Source organism: Phascolarctos cinereus, unplaced genomic scaffold (assembly GCF_003287225.1).
Source record: "Phascolarctos cinereus isolate Bilbo 61053 unplaced genomic scaffold, phaCin_HiC Scaffold_9;HRSCAF=440, whole genome shotgun sequence".
NCBI lineage: Eukaryota > Metazoa > Chordata > Mammalia > Diprotodontia > Phascolarctidae > Phascolarctos > Phascolarctos cinereus.
The window spans coordinates 8,889,937-8,908,499 of NW_027556402.1; the positions used below are offsets into that span (position 1 = coordinate 8,889,937).

General features: G+C 45.1%; 2 protein-coding genes across 5 annotated transcripts in view; both read right to left on the bottom strand.

The window, feature by feature from the left end:
- Positions 1 to 1,578, bottom strand: part of BBS7 (Bardet-Biedl syndrome 7) — a 63,757-nt gene extending 62,179 nt beyond the window's left edge. For 2 of the 4 annotated variants that reach the window (XM_021008332.2, XM_021008330.2), the window contains exon 1: positions 1,462 to 1,576. In XM_021008332.2, coding sequence (XP_020863991.1) covers positions 1,462 to 1,497 — 36 coding nt within the window. In that variant the 5' untranslated portion in view covers positions 1,498 to 1,576. Of the gene's footprint in view, positions 1 to 1,461 lie in introns of all 4 variants that reach the window. The other 2 variants (XM_021008333.2, XM_021008331.2) reach the window with 2 other exon arrangements.
- Positions 1,579 to 9,645: 8,067 nt separating this feature from the next.
- The window catches only part of TRPC3 (transient receptor potential cation channel subfamily C member 3), an 81,309-nt gene continuing 72,391 nt past the window's right edge, over positions 9,646 to 18,563 (bottom strand). The window contains exons 11-12 of the mRNA XM_021008353.2: positions 18,141 to 18,216; positions 9,646 to 13,751 (exon numbers count right to left, since the gene is read on the bottom strand). Of these exons, the coding sequence (XP_020864012.1) occupies positions 13,609 to 13,751; positions 18,141 to 18,216 (219 nt within the window). The 3' untranslated portion in view covers positions 9,646 to 13,608. The remainder of the gene's footprint in view (positions 13,752 to 18,140; positions 18,217 to 18,563) is intronic.

The following is an 18,563-nucleotide window of genomic DNA, read 5'->3' on the forward strand; positions in this document are numbered from 1 at the left end:
CCAGTGCTCTATCCACTGTGCCACCACGCTGGTGTCAAACTCAAACAGAGATGGAGGCCACTAAACCCAATATAAGGACCCCCCAAGGGCCACATATTGACTTAGAAGATCACGTATTCACACTATCCATGTCTTATTGTATTTTTATTTATTTTGGGGAGTGTTTCTGGCTCCATGTTGGATATCTCTGCTCCAGACAGCTGGAGAGCACATGCTGACCTGCACTGGTGAAGGAAGGGTCCTTATGGAGACTCCCTTCCCCTGATGAAATCACAGGTCTGGACCAAACAATAAACAAGTAAAGCATTCCTTCCTGTCTTCAATTCAAGAAGCACTTATTAAGCTCCACTATTAGGCACTATGCTGTGTTGGTGGTCGGGGACACAGAGGCAAGCTACGTGTGCTGAGGAAGCAGCCTGGTACTGCTCCGGAGTTAGGAGACCTGGATTCAAATCCCACCTCGGACACTTGTTACCTGTGGGACCTTAACTTGTCAGTGGCTCAGTTTCCTTATCTGTAAGATGAGAAAGTTGCACTAGATGGCCTCCGAGGCCCCTTCCCGCTCTAAATCTATAGTTCCATGAACCTTTGTGTGACCTTGGGCAAGTCACTTCCCCCTCTCTCAGGCCTCAGTTTCCCCATCTGTAAAATGAATGGGTTCCTTTCAGAGCTAGCTGTGGGATCCTTAGAAGGTAAGGAGCAGAGAGATTGGAAGAGGGACTGAAGAGACTGGAGAGGGGGAGACTGGGGGAAGAAGAGAGATGAGGGGCATAGGGAGAAGGGGGGAGTGAAGATAGAGGGAAAGGAGAGAGTGAGGGAGAGACAGGAATGAAGAGATGGGGGAGGGGGACTGAGGGATGGGGGACAGAGATGGGAGAGGAGGGGAGATAGGGGAGGGGGTGGAGGAATGACGGATGGGGGACAGAGGAGGGGGTGATGGAGGATGGGGGAGGGGAGAGATGAGGGGCATAGGGAGAAGGGGGAGTGAAGAGAGAGGGAAAGTGGAGAGTGGGGGAGAGACAGGAATGAAGAGATGGGGGATGGAGGGAGGAAGGGGAAGGAGGTAGGAGGGATGGGAGAAGAGGGGAGATGGGGGAGGGGGTGGAGGGATGGGGGATGGGGGAGGGAGGAGGGGGACTGAGGAATGGGGGACAGAGATGGGAGAAGAGGAGAGATGGGGAGGGGGACGGAGGGATAGGGGAGGGGAGAGGGAGAGATGAGGGTATGGAGGGAGGGGGATAGAGATGGGAGAGTAGGGGGAGGGGAATGGAGGGATGGGAGATACAGGAATGGAGGGATGGGGGGATGGAGGGAGTGGAAGAAGGAAGGAGGGATGGGAGAGAGAGGACGGGGAAGGAGGAGCGGAGGGAAAGAGGGCGGGCAGGCCGGGGCACCGCCCCGCCGGCCGCAGCCCCACAGGACTCCTCCCGGGGCGCTCGGGCCTGCCGCCGCTTCTCTCACCTGTAAATAGTCGGAGCGGTTCAGGGTGAGCTCCATGGTGGGGGCGGCGGCCGAGCTGGGGTAGGGGGGGGCGAGGCGCAGGCCGGAGCGGATGAGTCGCGCGCGAAGCCCCGCCCCCTACCGCGGCCAATGGGAGCGCAGCTACGGTACGGGCGGGAAGAGGGCGGGGCTTCGTGCCCAGTCACGGCGAAGGCCCCGCCCCCAGGCGCCCGCGCAGCCTCCCTGGAACCCAGCAGAAGGAGCGAAGACCCGCGCCCGGAACCGTTTCCACGACGACGGCGACGCCAAACTGGCTCCGCCCCTCCTTAGCGCTGTTTGCTGTTCCAGGGATGGGAGGGGTCCTCTGCTCCAGGTTAAGGAGAGTCCTTAGCTCCAGGCAATTAGTCAGACCGCAAGCACTTATTAAGCCAGGCTCTGCGCTAAGGCCTGAGTAAGCTAGGCAGCGCACTTGCTTTCGTATTAAATCTCGTCCTTTCCCACCCCTTGCTTCTTCTGGCTTCACTAAGAAACGCCCTCCGTATCTACCAATCAAAGATTAAGCACCTCCTCTGTGCCGGGCACTGTACTAAGTAAGTGCTAGGGATACAAATAGGAAAACACAAAGCCCAGTCCTTGGCCTCAGAGAGCTTACACTCTTGTGAGGGGGGAACAACACACAAAAGGAGCTGAAAAGGGGGGAAGCGGGAGGTGGGGAAGGTACCCCATATGGTGGAGAAGTCAGTCAGAGAAGTCCCAAAGTAGGGCAGTCAGGTGGGAAGCGAGGATCTAATCAGAATCCTGGCAGCTGTAGTCTCACACAAAAAGCAATCCCCTTCCACGTTCACAAGCTCTGAAATTCCCGTTAGATCAGGAGACATCGTCTTTCCATCTGTCCCAGTACCTTGAAACCCAAAACCCTCTTCTTCGTCTACACCGTGACTTCCAATCCCTCGAACCTTCGGTTCTTTCCCAGACTATCATCCCTCCACTAGCTATGCTCTCCATCCTTCCCTCACTTTGGTGAACCAATTCAACTCTTCAATGTCCTCTTCTCTTGAATCCCTTTCCTCATGTTGCCACTTGCCCCCCCACACCTCAGCCTTGGATCACTCCTACATCTGTGTGGCTGAATGGAAGCTGGAATCGTGAACCTGTGCTTACTGGGTTTACTACAAATTTATCTACATAACCTCATCTGGGCCACTGCTGCAAAGAAATCCTTCTGGTAGAGGTGTTCCATTGTTTCAGTCACGTCAGACTCTTCATGACCCATCTGGGGTTTTCTTGGCAAAGATACTGGAATGATTTGACATTTCCTTCTCTAGTTCATTTGACAGATGAGGAAACTGAGACTAACAGGGATAAGTGACTTGCCCAGGGTCACACCTAGTAAGTGTCTGAAGGTGGATTTGTACTTAGGAAGATGAGTGTTTTTGATTCCAGGCCCAGCAGTCTATCCACTGCACCACCTAGCTGTCCCAATCCTTTCGTACTACCCTAATTAATTTGCTATCTCAAACACAGTGGCTCTTCCAAACCTTCTTATCCCTCCTCAAACCTCCCATGGCTCTCCACTCTTTCAACTGAGAAACTTGTCTCATATTTTGTTGGAAAAAAAAAATTGATAGGGTAGGGCCTGAGAACATAGAACGGCAGAGCTCAGAAAGACCAGAGCATAGATTGAAAGCTGAAAGGAATCTTAGAGCTAGGCCAACCTCCTCATTTTAAGCAATTTGCCCAAATTCATAGAGGTTGTAAGTACCAAAGCCAGGACTTGAACCAAAGTCCTGGGACTCCAAATTGAATCTTTTGGGCAATTGGGGTTAAGTGACTTGCCCAGGGTCACACAGTTAGTAAGTGTCAAGTGTTTGGTCTGAGGCCAGATTTGAAGTCAGGTCCTCCTGACTTCAGGGTCAGTGCTCTATCCACCCAGCTGCCCCCTCCAAATTGAATCTTGCTTTTCTTTCCTCTACCTAAGAGGGGTCTTTGACCATCAACTGTGAAGATATGATCAGCAAAATGGCAGAAAAGGCACTTTCTCTAAAGCAGACCAGAAAAGAAAGGAATTACATGCCAAGGATGAAATAATTAAAACAGATTTCACAAGACAGGAAGACATGGACAAGATAGGTACCTAAGGAGTTAATGGTGAACCAGTATTGACCCAAACATTCACTTAGTGTCCACCCTTCATAGGTTCAGGGCAGGAGGCACGAACTTCTCAGGGTTGTGACCTCAGCTATATCTCCCTTGCAGCAGTGATTCTTCCCAAGCACCTCCCCGTCCTCAGTCCCCAACACTCAAGAAGTCATTGACTCCATCCAACCAAGCGAAGGAAATGAGGGGAAAGAAAGGAGGAACTGGAAAGGCTGAAAATCATGCCGGCTTCAACTGGTTTTCCAGGCCCAGAGTCATAGGTTAGAGGAGAACAACAGTAGGGAATAATGGGATGGGGCTGGGAAAAGCAGCTGGGGCCAGTCCTGTCCCTCTAGCAGTGACTCCAGGCAGAGACTCAACCCAGCAACTCCTTATCTCCCAAGATGAAGAGGCCAGGCCAGGCCCTGGGGACGGGTCAAAGGATAAGAAATGGGGAAGACAATAAAAAGGCCTCAGTGAAAGCTTTACTTCCAGACGCGTGATGATGAACAGTGAAGGCGCTTTGTGCCCGGGTCACAGCATGCATGGGTACTCTGTGATTGTTCCCTAGTCAGTTTATTATACGAGAAACACATCTAGCAATCCCTGACCAAAAAAAGAGCCCATCCTTTTACTGCTTGGTGCTTCTTTGTGGCTGTGAACAGTGCGGCATCCCGACCTCCAAGGATAAACATTTTACATTCAATAATTCGACCAAATCCCATAAATATTTACTAAGCACCTACTACGTGCCAGGCACTGCGCTAGGTAACTCAGAGAGCATAGTGTCCGCGTAAGGAACCGAGATGAGAGACAAGGCTTATCACTGAGGAGGTGTAGGATCCACAGAGAGATCGAGGCTGACAGACTGTCCATGGTGCCCTGAATCAGCTGAAAGACTAAATACCACAGCATAGGGAAAGGTCTCTAGCACATTGGGCGGATCCCATGTGGAAGGTTTAGGGGAGAAAAGGTCTAAGAATCCCCAGCGTGAAAGAACAGGGATGGGCTGCCATCTTCACTGAGAGCAGGAACACCCCCACTGATAACAGCTTGGATGGAGGATAATAGTAGAGTGGCCTTATCATGGGTTACTTTGCATCATAGTTACCCTCCTATTAGACAACAACATTGATTAAGCACCTACTGCATGCCAGGCACCGTGCCAAGGTACAAAGAGAGGTAAAAGACAGTCCCTACCCTGGAGGAGCTCCCAGTCTAACGAGGCAGACAGCATGCAAATAACAGGACACAAACACGCTACATACAAGATAAATGGGAAATACTCAGCTGAGGGGAGGCAGCAGGATGGAATTTTGTTCTTGTTACCCAGCATGTGGGAACAAAGGCTTTTGTTGGCCACTTTTTTTTTTAAGGCAATTGGGGTTAAGTGACTTGCCCGGGGTCACACAGCTAGTATCAACTCTGAGGTCAGATTCAAACTCAGGTCCTCCTGACTTCAGGGCTGGTGCTCTATCCACTGTGCCACCTCGCTGCCCCTTTGTTGGTCACTTTTAAATCACATCCCTGAAGCCTAAGGGAGGTGAGATTGCAATCCATCTTGCTGTTTATTCTTAGCATTGATCAATAAATAATAACTGATACAATAATAAAAATAAAGTAATAGTAATAAAAATTTAATTTAAAAATCCTGGTGGAGAAGGTTGAAATCATTTTAAATCAATGAAATAGAAATTTCCTCAGAACCACAGATTATCAAGTTTCTTCTGATCTAAATTATTCCCTGTGTGGAGACAAAGAAAGCAGGGTTCTGTTTATCCCAAGGGCTTAGGGCAGGAGTGAGGAGCCTGGGGCCTCAAGGCCACATGTGGCCTTCTAGGCCTGGGGTGTGGTCTTTTGACTGAGTCCAAGTTTTACAGAACAAATCCTTTTCTTAAGGGGTTTTGTTCTGGGAAGTTTGGATTGAATCAAAGGCAGCACTTGAGGACCTAGAGGGCCACATGTGGGTCAGCCCGCAGGTTCCCCGCCCCTGGCATAGGATCATAGATTCAAAACCAGAAAGAGCTGGAAAGGTCATCAAACCAGTGGCCTCATTTTACACCCCCGCACTCTGATACACCGTCCTACCACCTTCGCTCAGGAATGGCCCTTTCCCGTCTTAAGGTCACAGCAGCCGTTCCAGATCCTTGTTGTAATCATCTTTGGGCCTTCCTCTCCCCACCTGTAAGGCTGATATCTGGGTCATGGTTTACTGCTCCATCCCAGCTCCTTTATTGGGCAGCCAGGTGACACAAGGGATAGAGCATGGGGCCTACGGTCAGGAAGACTTGAGTTCAAATCCAGCCTCAGACATTTACTAGCTGTGTGACCCTGGGCAAGTCACTTCACCCTGTTTGCCTCAGTGTCCTCATCTGTAAAATGAGCCGGAGAAGGACGTGGCAAACCACTCCAGCATCTCTGCCAAGAAAACCCCAAATGGGGTCACGAAGAACTGCACACAACTGAATAACAACAAAATCCTTTATTCTTTTTTTAAAAAATTGTTATTCTGCACTTGACAAACACCAACAAATGAGCACTTCCATATAGAAAGAATAGAAAAGCAGATTGCGTATGAAACGACAACGCTATATTACATACAGTGTTTAAAAGTATGTAATAAATCCAATGTGTTCATTTCAAAACTGTTGTCTTTGTTAGGGGCCCTCTTAACTTTCTTATATTCTCTTGTTTCTTTAAATGCTTCAATAAACTTCTTTTCTTTTTTTATATCATCATCATCCTCACTAGCCTCTTTACTCCCCTTCATCTCCCCCAAATTAAAAACAAACATCCTCTTGTAATAAATAAGTATAGTAAAACAAAAGAAATCCATACACAGCCACATCTAATGCTGTACATGCCTCGTCCCACAGCTCTCATTTAGTGTCCCTCTGTCATATATAACCTGTATCAGACTGTTGATACAGCAACCAAAAAAGAAGACTGCTGGTTGTTGTGGTAAGAAGCTGAAAGACACCCCATAATCCCTGAAATGTGCGATGCTGCCTTTGTTGGCATGATTCCAGGCAAGCCCCTGCGTGGAGAGCTTCCCTGGTGAGCCCCACCCGGGTCGTTTTTGCTGGTCATGATATGAGGCAGACCATTACAGTTGGTGTTCTCAGCTGCTCCGGTAGGGCAGGTCATTAAATCTGCCCCAAAGGCTCAAAGACTAAATGAATATTTTATGCACCAGCAGCCACCCAGTCTTAATCGGAGTCTCAGAACTGTTTGTCTCAATTGGCCATTGACATTTAATAGGAAAAGACTGGTTAATGATTACAGCGCATCGTAAAAGCTTCGGGAAGAAAGGAATGTTTTGTTTTGGTTTTGGTTTTTTCCTGGACATTTATTTCATGGCAGTTTTAAGTAATTCATTTTTAAAAACCATAATTTAAAAATGGAAACCACTTGATCAAAAATCTGTCACAGAATTTTCAGACCATTAAAACAAATTTTAATGTGAAAAAAAATCTTTACCAGAAAAACAAGTTGCAAAGATTTCAACCTTTTTAATTGTTCCCTATCTAATTTTGATTACAATGGTTTTGTGTGTACAGAAGCTTTTCAATTTTATGCAATAAAAATGGCCCATTTTATCTCTAGTGATCTTCTCTATCCCTCTTGCTTGGTCAAGAGCTATTCCTTTATATATAGTAGTGAAAGGAATCTCTCTGTTCCTGCAATTTTTTTATTATGTGATCTTTTAAATCTAGGTTCTGTACCCATCTGAAACTTATCATGGTTGTGCTATAACATGTTGGCTTAACCCTACTTACAGCCTGACTGCTTTCCAATTTTCCTAGCAGTTTTTGTTGAATAAGTAAATCCCTATCACAGTAACCGGTATCTTTAGATTTACTGAACACTATACTACCATGCTCAATTGCTTCTGGGTCTTGTATACCTAATCTGCCCAACTTATCATTTTTCCTAGTTTTAACACATTCCTAATAGTTTTTGTGATTACTGTTTTCTAGTAAAGTTGAGAGCTGGAATATCTAGGTCTGCTTCCTTCCCACTTTTTTTTTTCATTATTTGCCTTGAGACCCTTGACTTGTGATTCCTTTAGATGAATTGTACTTTTTCCCTAGTTCTATGATGGTATGGCACTGAGTAAGCACATTTTTATTTTGGTAATGTCATTTTTATTATGATGGCACATTCCAACCTTGAGCAATGATGGTTCAAAGACACTATTTGCTGTATTAAGAAAAGGTCCGCTTATTCCTGTGCTTTTTAGGGTTTTTGTTGTTGATGTTGAAGAAACACATATTACAGTTTATCAAAAAGCTTTTTCTGTCTCTGTTGATGCAGAACTGGGACTTGAACTGTTATGGGCTTTACAGTTTATCCTCAGTCCAGGAAGAAAGAGGATCTACTACAGAATTTTGGCAGTACTGAACTGAATGATGCCAGCCAGGTGGTTAGAACTGGTGAAGACCAGAGACCAGAGAGGCTTTGTTAGCATCATCCACTGAATCCAGTACAAACCACAGAATAGATCATGTCTCTTCCCACAGAGTGGGGAAAGACTACAAATCTCATAATACCAATCTGAATTCTGGTTGCAGATATAATCATGTGATTATTTTGCTTAGTATGGTCTATTATGTTCGTACTTTTCCAAATTTAGAATCAATCTTGGTATAAATCCAGCCTGGTCATAGAATATAATATTTTAAATATCTTCCATTAGCTTCTTTACTAATAATTTATCCATATTTTTGCACCAATATTCATTAGATATCAATCTAGTTTTCTGTTTTGTCTCTCCCTTTAAGTATCAAGACTATATTTCTACCCATGAAGGAATTTTGTAGGATTCACTCTTTTCCTATTTTTAAAAGTTTGTATTTTTCTTTGAATGTTTGATAAAATTTAAAATTTAAAATTCATCTGTTCCTAGGTTTTGGGGAAAAGAATGCAGTTATGGCCTTTTCCGTTTCTCTATCTGAGATGGGGTTATTTAAATGATCTATTTCTTATTCTATCAATCAAGATTTTTTATAATTTTGTAAATGTTCATGCATTTAAGGTTTTTTAGTACATAATTAGATAAAATAGGTTTTAATAATAGCCTTTATTTTCTCTTCCTTTGTTGTGGATTCTCCTTTTTTACTTTTCATATTGCATAATAAGCCAGCCCTGACTAAGGAAAGCCTGGTAGCTCAGGTTGGAGTTTAGAATACAGTGAAACGCTTGTAGATCATTTAGAAATCACCAAAGGCAGGTTAACTTATTCATAGCAGGGAGAAGATATTCATTAAGGATAGAACATCGATTAAGTTGGGATAGCTTCACTGCCTCTGAGTTGCCTATACTGATAGACTGTCCAGAAGGGAGGAGGAGGTGACTCCTTGGGCCCTGGATTTTTAGGATTTAGGCCAACAGGAAGTTATATTCAGATCAGAAGTTATTAAATCATTTTTCAGTTGTGTCCAACTCTCTTTGAACCCATTTGGGGTTTTCTTGGCAAAGATACTGGAGCCATCTCCAGCTCATTTTACAGATGAGGAAACTGAGGCAAACAGGGTTAAGTGACTTCTCCAAGGTCACACAGCTTGCAGGTATCTGAGGCCAGATTTGAACCCAGGTCTTCCTGATTCCAGGCCTGGCACTCAATCCACTGTACCACCTAACTGCCCAATAAACATTTATTAAGCACCTATGTGCCAGGCGCTATGTTAAACGCCAAGAATACAAAAAAGAGGCAAAAGACAGCTCCTGTCCTCAAGTACCTTACAATCCAATCTAATGCCAGTGAGTAGGTAGCTAAAGGCATTTCTTTTTTGGTGCTGGGGCCTGTCCCAAGACTGCAGAGCAGAGGATTTCTGGATTTTTTTTTAAGCAATTGGGGTTAAGTGACTTGCCCAGGGTCACACAGCTATTAAGTGTCAAGCGTTTGGTCTGAGGTTGGATTTGAACTCAGGTCTTCCAGACTCCAGGGCCAGTGCTGTATCTACTGCGCCACCTAGCCGTCCTCGATTTCTGGATTTTTTTAATGGTACCAAAAGTTCATGTTTTGTCACAGTCAATACAAGTGGATATTAACACATAACACTAGAAAAATATTCAGTCTTTTATTAAGGTCTGAGGCTTCACATCAAATATTCAACTGTAAAATACATGTGAAAATTGGAAAGCTTTTAGAATGAATATGCTATTGCTAGAGCATGAAGGGAATTGTTTTTTTCTTAATGGCAACAGAAACAAAGTTCTCAAGGTAGAAACTGTAAAATATATCACTTGAAAAGTTATGGCATCTCCAGGACACACTAGCTGATGTCATTGAATCTGGGAAGCCGTATTTGGCTCTGCCATCTAAGCCAGGCTTTTTCATCTTGATATAGGAAGAAGAAAATGACTACAATTTACATTCCTAAGAGAGTGCTATGGGAACAGCTTTGGGGGGCAGGGAGTCTGGGAAACTCATGATCCAGAGTATAAATCTCTAAGTGATTTAAGCTAACTGGCAGAAGTCCCTTTGAGTCTTTCCCCAGTTTTGGGGGATACATTTTATAAGTACAAATCCTTGTGCTAGGTTGCCTTATTAGTTTGAAGCTCAATTCTTTATGGAATGCTAGATGGGACCTCCAAGGGCATGTGGTCCAATCTCTCTCTGGAGAAGAATCCCCCCTCCAACATATCCTGTAAGTGGTCACCCAGCCTCCTGTAATGAGAGGAGGGAAAGTCCATTGCTTTCTGAGATAGCCCATTCCACTTTGGGACAGCTCAGAATGTTAGAAAGTCACTCCTGACACTGGACCCAAATCTACCTCTCTGCGATCCTGCCCTTCACCTCTTTGTCCCCACATATTGTTCCTATTTCTTCTCTCTTGCGGCAAATAGAAATATAATCCCCATTTCTTATAATAGCCTTCTAATATTTGGAATTTGAGGCACTGGAGGAGCATCCCAACCCATTCTGATAGACTCCAAATACAAATGAGCTAGTTTCTATATTATTTCTATAGTTGAAGAGGCAGTGAACCAGTGGATAGAGAAACAGCTTTGGAGTAGGAAAGACCTGGGGTGCAGTCCCGCCTCTGACACATTGGAGAGTTCTCTACAGAGATTAAATTGCAGGTATAGACCAAAACCAAGAAAGTTGGACTGGAATGATTTGGTTAGATGCAAACATCTCTCAGCAGGTGTTTGCAGTGATGCACATAGATGTCTCCTAGAGACAGGATTGCCAACGACCACTGGGCAAGTATAACAGACGGTTCAGAGGGCCCCTGGGAGACGTAGTTCAGTGTTTCAGAGACAGCTTTCTCTGCTCAGCTTGGGAAGAGACAGGATCAATTACACAGTTTTGGACTGGAAGGGACCTTAGAGGGACAGAGTTAGGTTGGCCCAGAAAGTCTCATTTGCCTGTACTAGGGACAAAGAGCAGGCAGTTGCAGTATCACAGAAATGGAGGTTGTCTGGCACGAGGAGAGTCCTTGTAAGCATTAAGCCTTTGGAACTTATTATTGCTCATAGATCTATTTCATAAGGATCCTTCTGGGGAGAATGAGACTGGTCTTTCCTGAGGAAACCCACATTGTTGGTGAATTGTCTTCTTTTTCTCCTCCCCCTTCCTTTTCTGTCTGAAAAGGTAGAGGCTTAAATGCTAAATCTCTTTTTTCCTTCTAGTCTTTATTTCTTTATTAGCACTTCAGATCTGGTTTCCTTTAGATCAAAATCCAATTTCTAAAATGCCTTTGTCTTTATTTGGGTACCAAGGTGGGCAGGGGAGGGGGAGAGGTCCACGATGACTATTTGAATAAAAAGATTTTGACAGGCTGTCTTTGACCTGGTAAGTAGAGGTAACTCTAACCTGGTGGCTCTGAGCTTTCATTTTTATTTTCTTAATAATCTGCATTAATAAGCTCCTAAAAATAACAGGGAGAAAGGACAACTATGAGAACCTGTGGGCCACTGCCTTGGGCTAAAATTGGGTGTTTATCTTTTTGTCCCTGGAAGCTTTGAATAAAGGCAGATCAGTCAATTTCTGCCTTGCTCCCCCAGAAGTTTCCAGAGATGAGGAAGGGAAAAGAGGAAAGGTAATCTCTACAGCCAACCAGGGGATGGCTTCCAGGCCACATGTGGCCCTCTAGGTCCTCAAGTGCAGCCCTTGGACTGAATCCAAACTTCCCAGAACAAATCCCCTTAATAAAAGGAGTTGTTCTGTAAAATTTGGACTCAGTCAAAAGGCTGGCCCCGAGGACCTAGAAGGCCACATGTGGCCTCAAGGCAGCAGGTTCCCCACCCCTGGCAAGACCTATGGACAGAGGCAAGCGTGGTCGGGGATTAAGACCTATCCCAGTTCCTCCTCAGCCCAATTCTGCCCTCCCTGGCGACATCTGCTGGCCACACAAGCACACAGCCGTATTTATGCAGCATCCCAAAGCTCCCCAGACAAGGACCTAGCCCTGTCTGTCCGGCGCTTTGGCCTTTCCTTTATTGCTCTTCATTTTAGCGCATGATTTCTTTGCATAAAAACACACTCACAAAACGCAAAGCCCTCTAAGTGTGACTATTGCGTTAAGCTGCTAAGCATCAGAGGCAGCAATGAGAAGCCTGCAATAAGGTGTCAGCCTGGCAGAGAATTGAAAATGAAGTCTCCGCCCCGTGAAAATGCACTTGGGACTAAATTCTGATTACCTCGACAAAGGGAAAGGGAACCTACGACCAAGAGGACACGATGTACAACATGTATGTACAGCTGTATAAATGAAGCACACAATAGCGTTCATTGCTTTGGACAGTACAATACAACACCTTCTTGCTCTCCAGCTCTCGACTTAGGGCTCAAAGGCAACGTTGATTATCTCAGAACAAAAACCGTTTCAGCTAGTCTCGCTGAGCCCCGTGGGCCTGTATATATGTTCTTCCACAATTCTCTCAAGAAATCTTTTTGGACCGCTTGCTGCAAAGGAAGGTATGGGTTTGGGCTGTTACTTCTTCCGGCCAACCAGTTAGTGCAAATGCTGAAGGGTCAGTTGTAAAAAAAAGTGGATGGTTGAATGCAGTGTGGAGAGCTGATGAAGAGAAGCTGACCAAGAAGCAGTTACAAGAAGGTGAGCCTCGGTTTGGGATTTTGGCTTCCCATGGGAGTGTGAAAAAGCCCATTAACACCTCCACGATGTGACTGAGGGCATCTCCTGAGCTTGGACACCACTCCACAGATGCCCTCCCCAGGGCTGTGAGGAAGGAGAAGGGGTTCCTGGAGGGTCTTTGGGGCATGAAGCACTGCACCGCACTCCCATTCAGGGCTTAGTAGTCTGCTCTTGCCTCTCGGGCTTGGACTCTCTCTGGATCCCTCAGTAGACATGCATTCAGACTAAGCGCTCCGTTTGTGCCCACTACAAAGAGGCAGCTCAGATTCGAAACCCGAGTCAATCAAATTATACCCGTGAAAGTTTAATCACTCTTAATCAGAGGGTCTTAAGCCCAGGAGATGTCCTCAGTCTTCTCAATAAAGTCATCATAGTTAGCTCACCACAGATTTTTGAACTGGAAGGGAACATGGAAGTCACTTAGTCTAACTCCCTCATTTTACAGAAGAAGAAACAGAGAGGGAAAATGAATGGGTCCAAGGTTATTGGATGAGTAGTACATGGACGAGACAGGATTCGACCCTAGGTCCCATGATTCTAAGTACATCTGGGTACTCTTTCCACAACATCACACAACAGACGAGAGGGGTCCAACCAAAATGTCAAACCAAGGCTGACCTCCCTGTACCTTCACCCAGCTGGTGAGACTCCCTGATCATCCCTCTATGGTTGGACTTTTTTGTAAAATGCTATCATTTTTTAAAAATGTAAAAATGTCAGTGGAGACAATCAAAATAAGATCATTTTGTTGATGGATTGAACTAGTCAACTCTTAAAGTCTTAACTTTCAAGGAAAGATCCACATAATAAAGGCAGCTTATGCTAAAAATGGACACAGTCTTCCCCCCCCCCCCACCGAGGAGCTATTAGAAATATTATTGCCCGTGTTTGTGCTATAGTCGACAAGAGACTCCCAGCCCTTGAGTCATTCACATCGCAGCATGTTGGGATTCAGTTTCTCTGTCAGTTTATGGATCAGAACTGCTAACTCCTCGGTCGCTTGGGACTTGTCTTCCAAGAGTTCATAGCGCAGGCTTGAAATGTCTTGTTTGATTTCTTTCAGTTCACCTGTATCATTTGCAAGAAAAGACAGTAGAAAGCCATTTTTGTTCTCTTGTTCATCAATTTGGAAAAGAACATGTAAAATCCATTCAATGTAAAGAAGTCTGAGGATATCTCCAAGTGTACATACATATTCCAGATTTTTCCCTTTAAAAAGTCTGCTTTGATAAACTACTGACATTCAGAATCAACAATCCCATGTTTATTCAGCAGCTGGTTTTTGTCCCAATTTGCTAGTAGGTGCACAGGGATGATAAGACTCCAGACCCAGAGGGGTCAACTCGTCCAACACCCTTTTCTCTGACCCACAGCAAGAATGCCGCCCCCACCCACCGCTATTCCGAAGAAGGTGCAGTAGCATTACTTCCTTTAGCTGAGAGGCACACTTACAAAGTGAACCCACTCTGACTGCATTTTGTGGTCAGACAAAGGGTTTCCAGCTAACCTCAGAGTTACATTTGAGGAAGCAGTATGGGTAACTGAAAAACTTCTGGATTTGGAATTAATGAACCTGCACTCAAATTACAACCCTGAAACTTAATAGTTGTGTGACCTTGAGTAAGTAACTTTAACTCCCCCGGACTCAGTTTCCTTATCTGTAAATTGAGGTGGCTGTATCAGATAGACTCCCTTGGAGCCCTAAAGCTAAAAGCCTATGAACCTTGTTTGATTCAATGTGAGGTTATCACACGCCTTCCTGGAAGTGGTCAGTTTTGAATAAGTTTCAGAAGACAAGATGGGAAAAGAGTAAGGTGGCACTCCAGAGAAAGGGAATGGCATTTACAGGATGGGAACAAGCCGGAGAAGGGAATAGCAGGCAGACGAGCTGGCTGGCCCCAAGTGGCTGTACCAATAACAAGAGATGGGATGGTGAAACAGGGGCCGGAGGCACAGGCTGTTAGAAGCAATGGAGCAGGCCATTAACTCCAGGCTCCTTAGCACAGCAGTGGCCTGCCTTGCCTATTAAGACATTTAGCACCATGATGGCTGCCACAAATGGTTTGGCCCATCACCCAAAACACGGCTCGCTCTCAAATTACGCTGTAAAGCAGAGGTGTCAGGCTCAAATAGAAACAATCCTTGCTGTGCAAATTGAGTACAGTAGTGTCAGACTCTGTGACTCCATTTAGGGCTTTCTTGGCAAAGATACTGGAGTGGTTTGCCATTTCCTTTTCCAGTGAATTAAGGCAAACAGAGGTTAAGTGACTTGCCCAGGGTCACACAGCTAGTGAGTGTCTGAGGTTGGATTTGAACTCAGGTCATCCTAAATTCAGCACCAGTGCTCTATCCATTGAGACACGTAGCTGCCTCATATATTAACACAGGACATCACAAACTAACATTATCTACGCTGTGTTGTATTTTTAAATTTATTTTGTTAAACATTCCCCAATTAAATTTTAATCTGTTTGGGGAGTTTTGTGTCTAAGTGTGACACCCCTGATGTAAAGTACCCATCAGCCATCACTCAGACCTTCCTTATAAAGACAGACTTGTGGAAGAGGAAACAAGGTAGATAAAAGCCTTGAATTCAGGAACTTTCTTGGCAAAATACTTCTAGGTCAGCTTGCCTTTTTATTTATAGAATAATATATAAAGCTATAGAATAGTCTGGAAAATATATTAATATCATTTACTCTGGTTTTTGTAATCTTTTTTAAATTTCTTTTTTATTTTTGTAATCTTTTAGAATAAGCATGCATCCTTAATCTACAGATGAAGGGACTCAGCACCAGGCTACTGGTGGTGAAATTTTTGGCTTTGGAGACCCATTAACCAATACCTAAAATGATCTCATGAAATGATTTCCTTTGTTTCTACTAATATTAAAGAAGATAGGTCTAATTTCCACATTTGACTCTGCTTCTTATTGGCTGTGTGATCTCAGGCAAGTTTCTCCAGCACCCTGAGAACGGAGAAATACCATTTAGGTTGCTGGAGCGCTCAACATGAGATGACTCATTTCTAGTGTTTTGTAACTATTAGGCACTCGATCAGTGCCAACCATGATGCCTATGGGTGCTAGAACGTGCCACCACTCCATCCACTGGTACAGAAAGCAGCCCAATCACAAGACGGTCCCTAAGCTGCCTTAGTGACCACACCAAGCAAGGCAATGAAGAAGAGGACCGAGTCCCCAAATATGCCCATCCTCTGGGGCAGGGAGCATTACCCTCAGGTTTGTGAACCCCTAAGGGCTCTCTGGATAGATTTCAGGGATCCATGAACTTGGATAAGAAAAAAAAATTTATTTTCAAGTAATCTTCAGTTTCATTTGTAATCCTCTGTGCTCTGTTTTATATGCTTAAAAACATTATTCTGGGGGCAGCTAGGTGGCGCAGTGGATAGAGCACCAGCCCTGCAGTCAGGAGGACCTGAGTTCAAATCTGTCCTCAGACACATAGCATGCACTAGCTGTGTGACTCTGGGCAAGTCACTTAACCTCAATTGCCTCACTTAAAAAAAAAACCAAAACAAAACAAAACACTATTCTGAAAAGAGATTTACAGGTTTTGCTAGATTGCTACAGGGTCCAGGACACAAAAATGGTAAGAACCTTTGCTCTAGAGGGCAGCTTAAGGAAGTCTGATATGGCAAACAGCCGAGTGGACTTGGAGTCAAGAAGACTTGGGTTCAAATCCCACTTCTGACTCTTACAAGCTACGTGACCCTGGGCAAGTCACTTAACCTCTTAGCCTCAGTTTCCTCATCTGTAAAACGGGGACCATAAAGCCTCCAAATACCTGATACACAAGGTTGTTGTGAGAACCTGAGTTAATGATTGTAAAGCATTTCACAAATCTCAAATTGCCATGTGTCAGGTATGATTATTATTATCTGAGAAAATTGCCCCCCCCCAAGAAAACCCTAATAATAGGTCTTAATAAACAAAGGAAGACTTTGCCTATTGGAATAAGTCAGATCCAAAAAATTATTTTATGTATTATGTATTAATTTATGTATTAATAACAGGTCCCCAAATACTTTCCCACCCACATATTTTTACAGAAGACTCCTGTTCTTCCTCCACTGGCCAGGACAGATTAAAGCGACAATGCCTCTGACAGCCGGCAGCGAGCCCAAGCAGCCCCTGAATCCTGCATGGCCTTCATGTCCCAGGCAGCAGCCAAGAAGAAGGGCTTGTAAGACTTGGAGGGACTGGGCCAAGTCTTCCATGGACACTTCTTACAACACAGCCCGAAAGGAAACTGAAGCACTGACAAGTCAAGTGACCTGGCCAGCATCACACAGCTGGCATCTTTTAGATAACCTAGCTCCTTAGGAAGGGACTCGTCACCAGGCCACCAGAAACGGGGTCTATTTTAGCTCCATCATTATTTTCGGAGCAAAGAACTATCCATGTTTGCATGTGATTATTAAACAGGAGGTGGTACTGCTAGCCTTCTGCCTAGCCAGGGTTGTGGGGATCGAGACCCCATCAGTGGAGGAAAAGACCTGTACAGACAGCTGAGATATGGCGGGCGGCTCAGGACAGCCTGTCACGTGGGCTCCTGCCCAGGAATCCTTGGCTCTCACCAGATGGGAATGCAGAGGTTTTTAGATGCGCAGCCATCATAGAATGCCTAAGATCCTAAATCGAGGGCTGGAAGGGCCCTGAAAGGGCATCAGCATCAAATCCCTCATTTTACAGTTTAATGAGGAAATTAACAACTTGCCTGGAGTCACACAGCGAGTAAGTTTTTGAGGTAGGATTTGAACCCAGATCTTCCTGGCCCAAAGTCTAGGGTATTACCCATGCTGCCTCTTAAAGTCATATCTAGGACTTTACTCCAGGGCAGCAGACAGAACATTTCTTCCTCTCACTGTCTGTCCCCATTCCCTCCCCTGCCCTCCTCTGGACCCTTTATCCTTGTTCTCCTTTCCCCAGGCACACAAAGCCCTATTTATGGCTCTGCTCAGATAGCTGAAAAACATGCCACAGCCTGCTTAGCTGCCCTTGAATCATAAGAAAGACTCAATTCAAATAATCATAAATCTAACTTCTGAAATGTTTTAAGATGCCCAAGGGGCCTTCTTTTGCCCTTCCCCCTCCCGTCTCTCTCCCTCTTCCTCTCTTTTCCTCTCTCCCTCACTCCTCTCTCTTCTTCTCTCCCTCCTTCCTTCTCTCTCTCTCATTCTCTCTCTCTCTCTCTCTCTCTCTCTCTCTCTCTCTCTCTCTCTCTCTCTCTCTCTCTCGTCTCTCTCTTTCCTCTCTCTCTCTCTTCTCTCTCTCTCTCTCTCTCTCTCTCTCTCTCTCTCTCTCTCTCTCTCTCTCTCTCCCTCTCCCTCTCTCTCCTCTCTCTCTCTCTCCCTCTCTCTCCTCTCTCTCTTCTCTCCCCTCCACCCCCTTTGAAACCCTTCACAAAGCAAGCTTCTCCTCCAGGGGCCACTCACCTTCATTGACTTCATCATTCTCCTTGTCTACCTGGGCTTTCAGAACATAACGCTTTATGAGCCTTTTCATTATTTGCTGCAGAAAGAAGACATAATTACACCCCTGTAATTACACAACTTACTCTCCCAAGTGTCCTATGTACCTGCAAGCAAAACATGCCATGAGAGAACAATGCCTTGAATTGACCCTTTTGCAGTGGAAGGACCCAGGCAGCCACTGGGACCTGGGCCACTCTCGGGAGGGAAGGTGATATGGGGTCAGGGATCTGGGTTTGAATTCTCACTCTGCTCCTTTGTCCCCATGTGATCTTGGGCAAACTCCTTACTGGCTCAGAGCCTGTGTTTCTTTTGCAAAGTGAGAAAAAAAATAGCCTAAGACCAAGGTCCCTTCTAGCTTTGAATGTTGTGTCTACTGCTAATTAA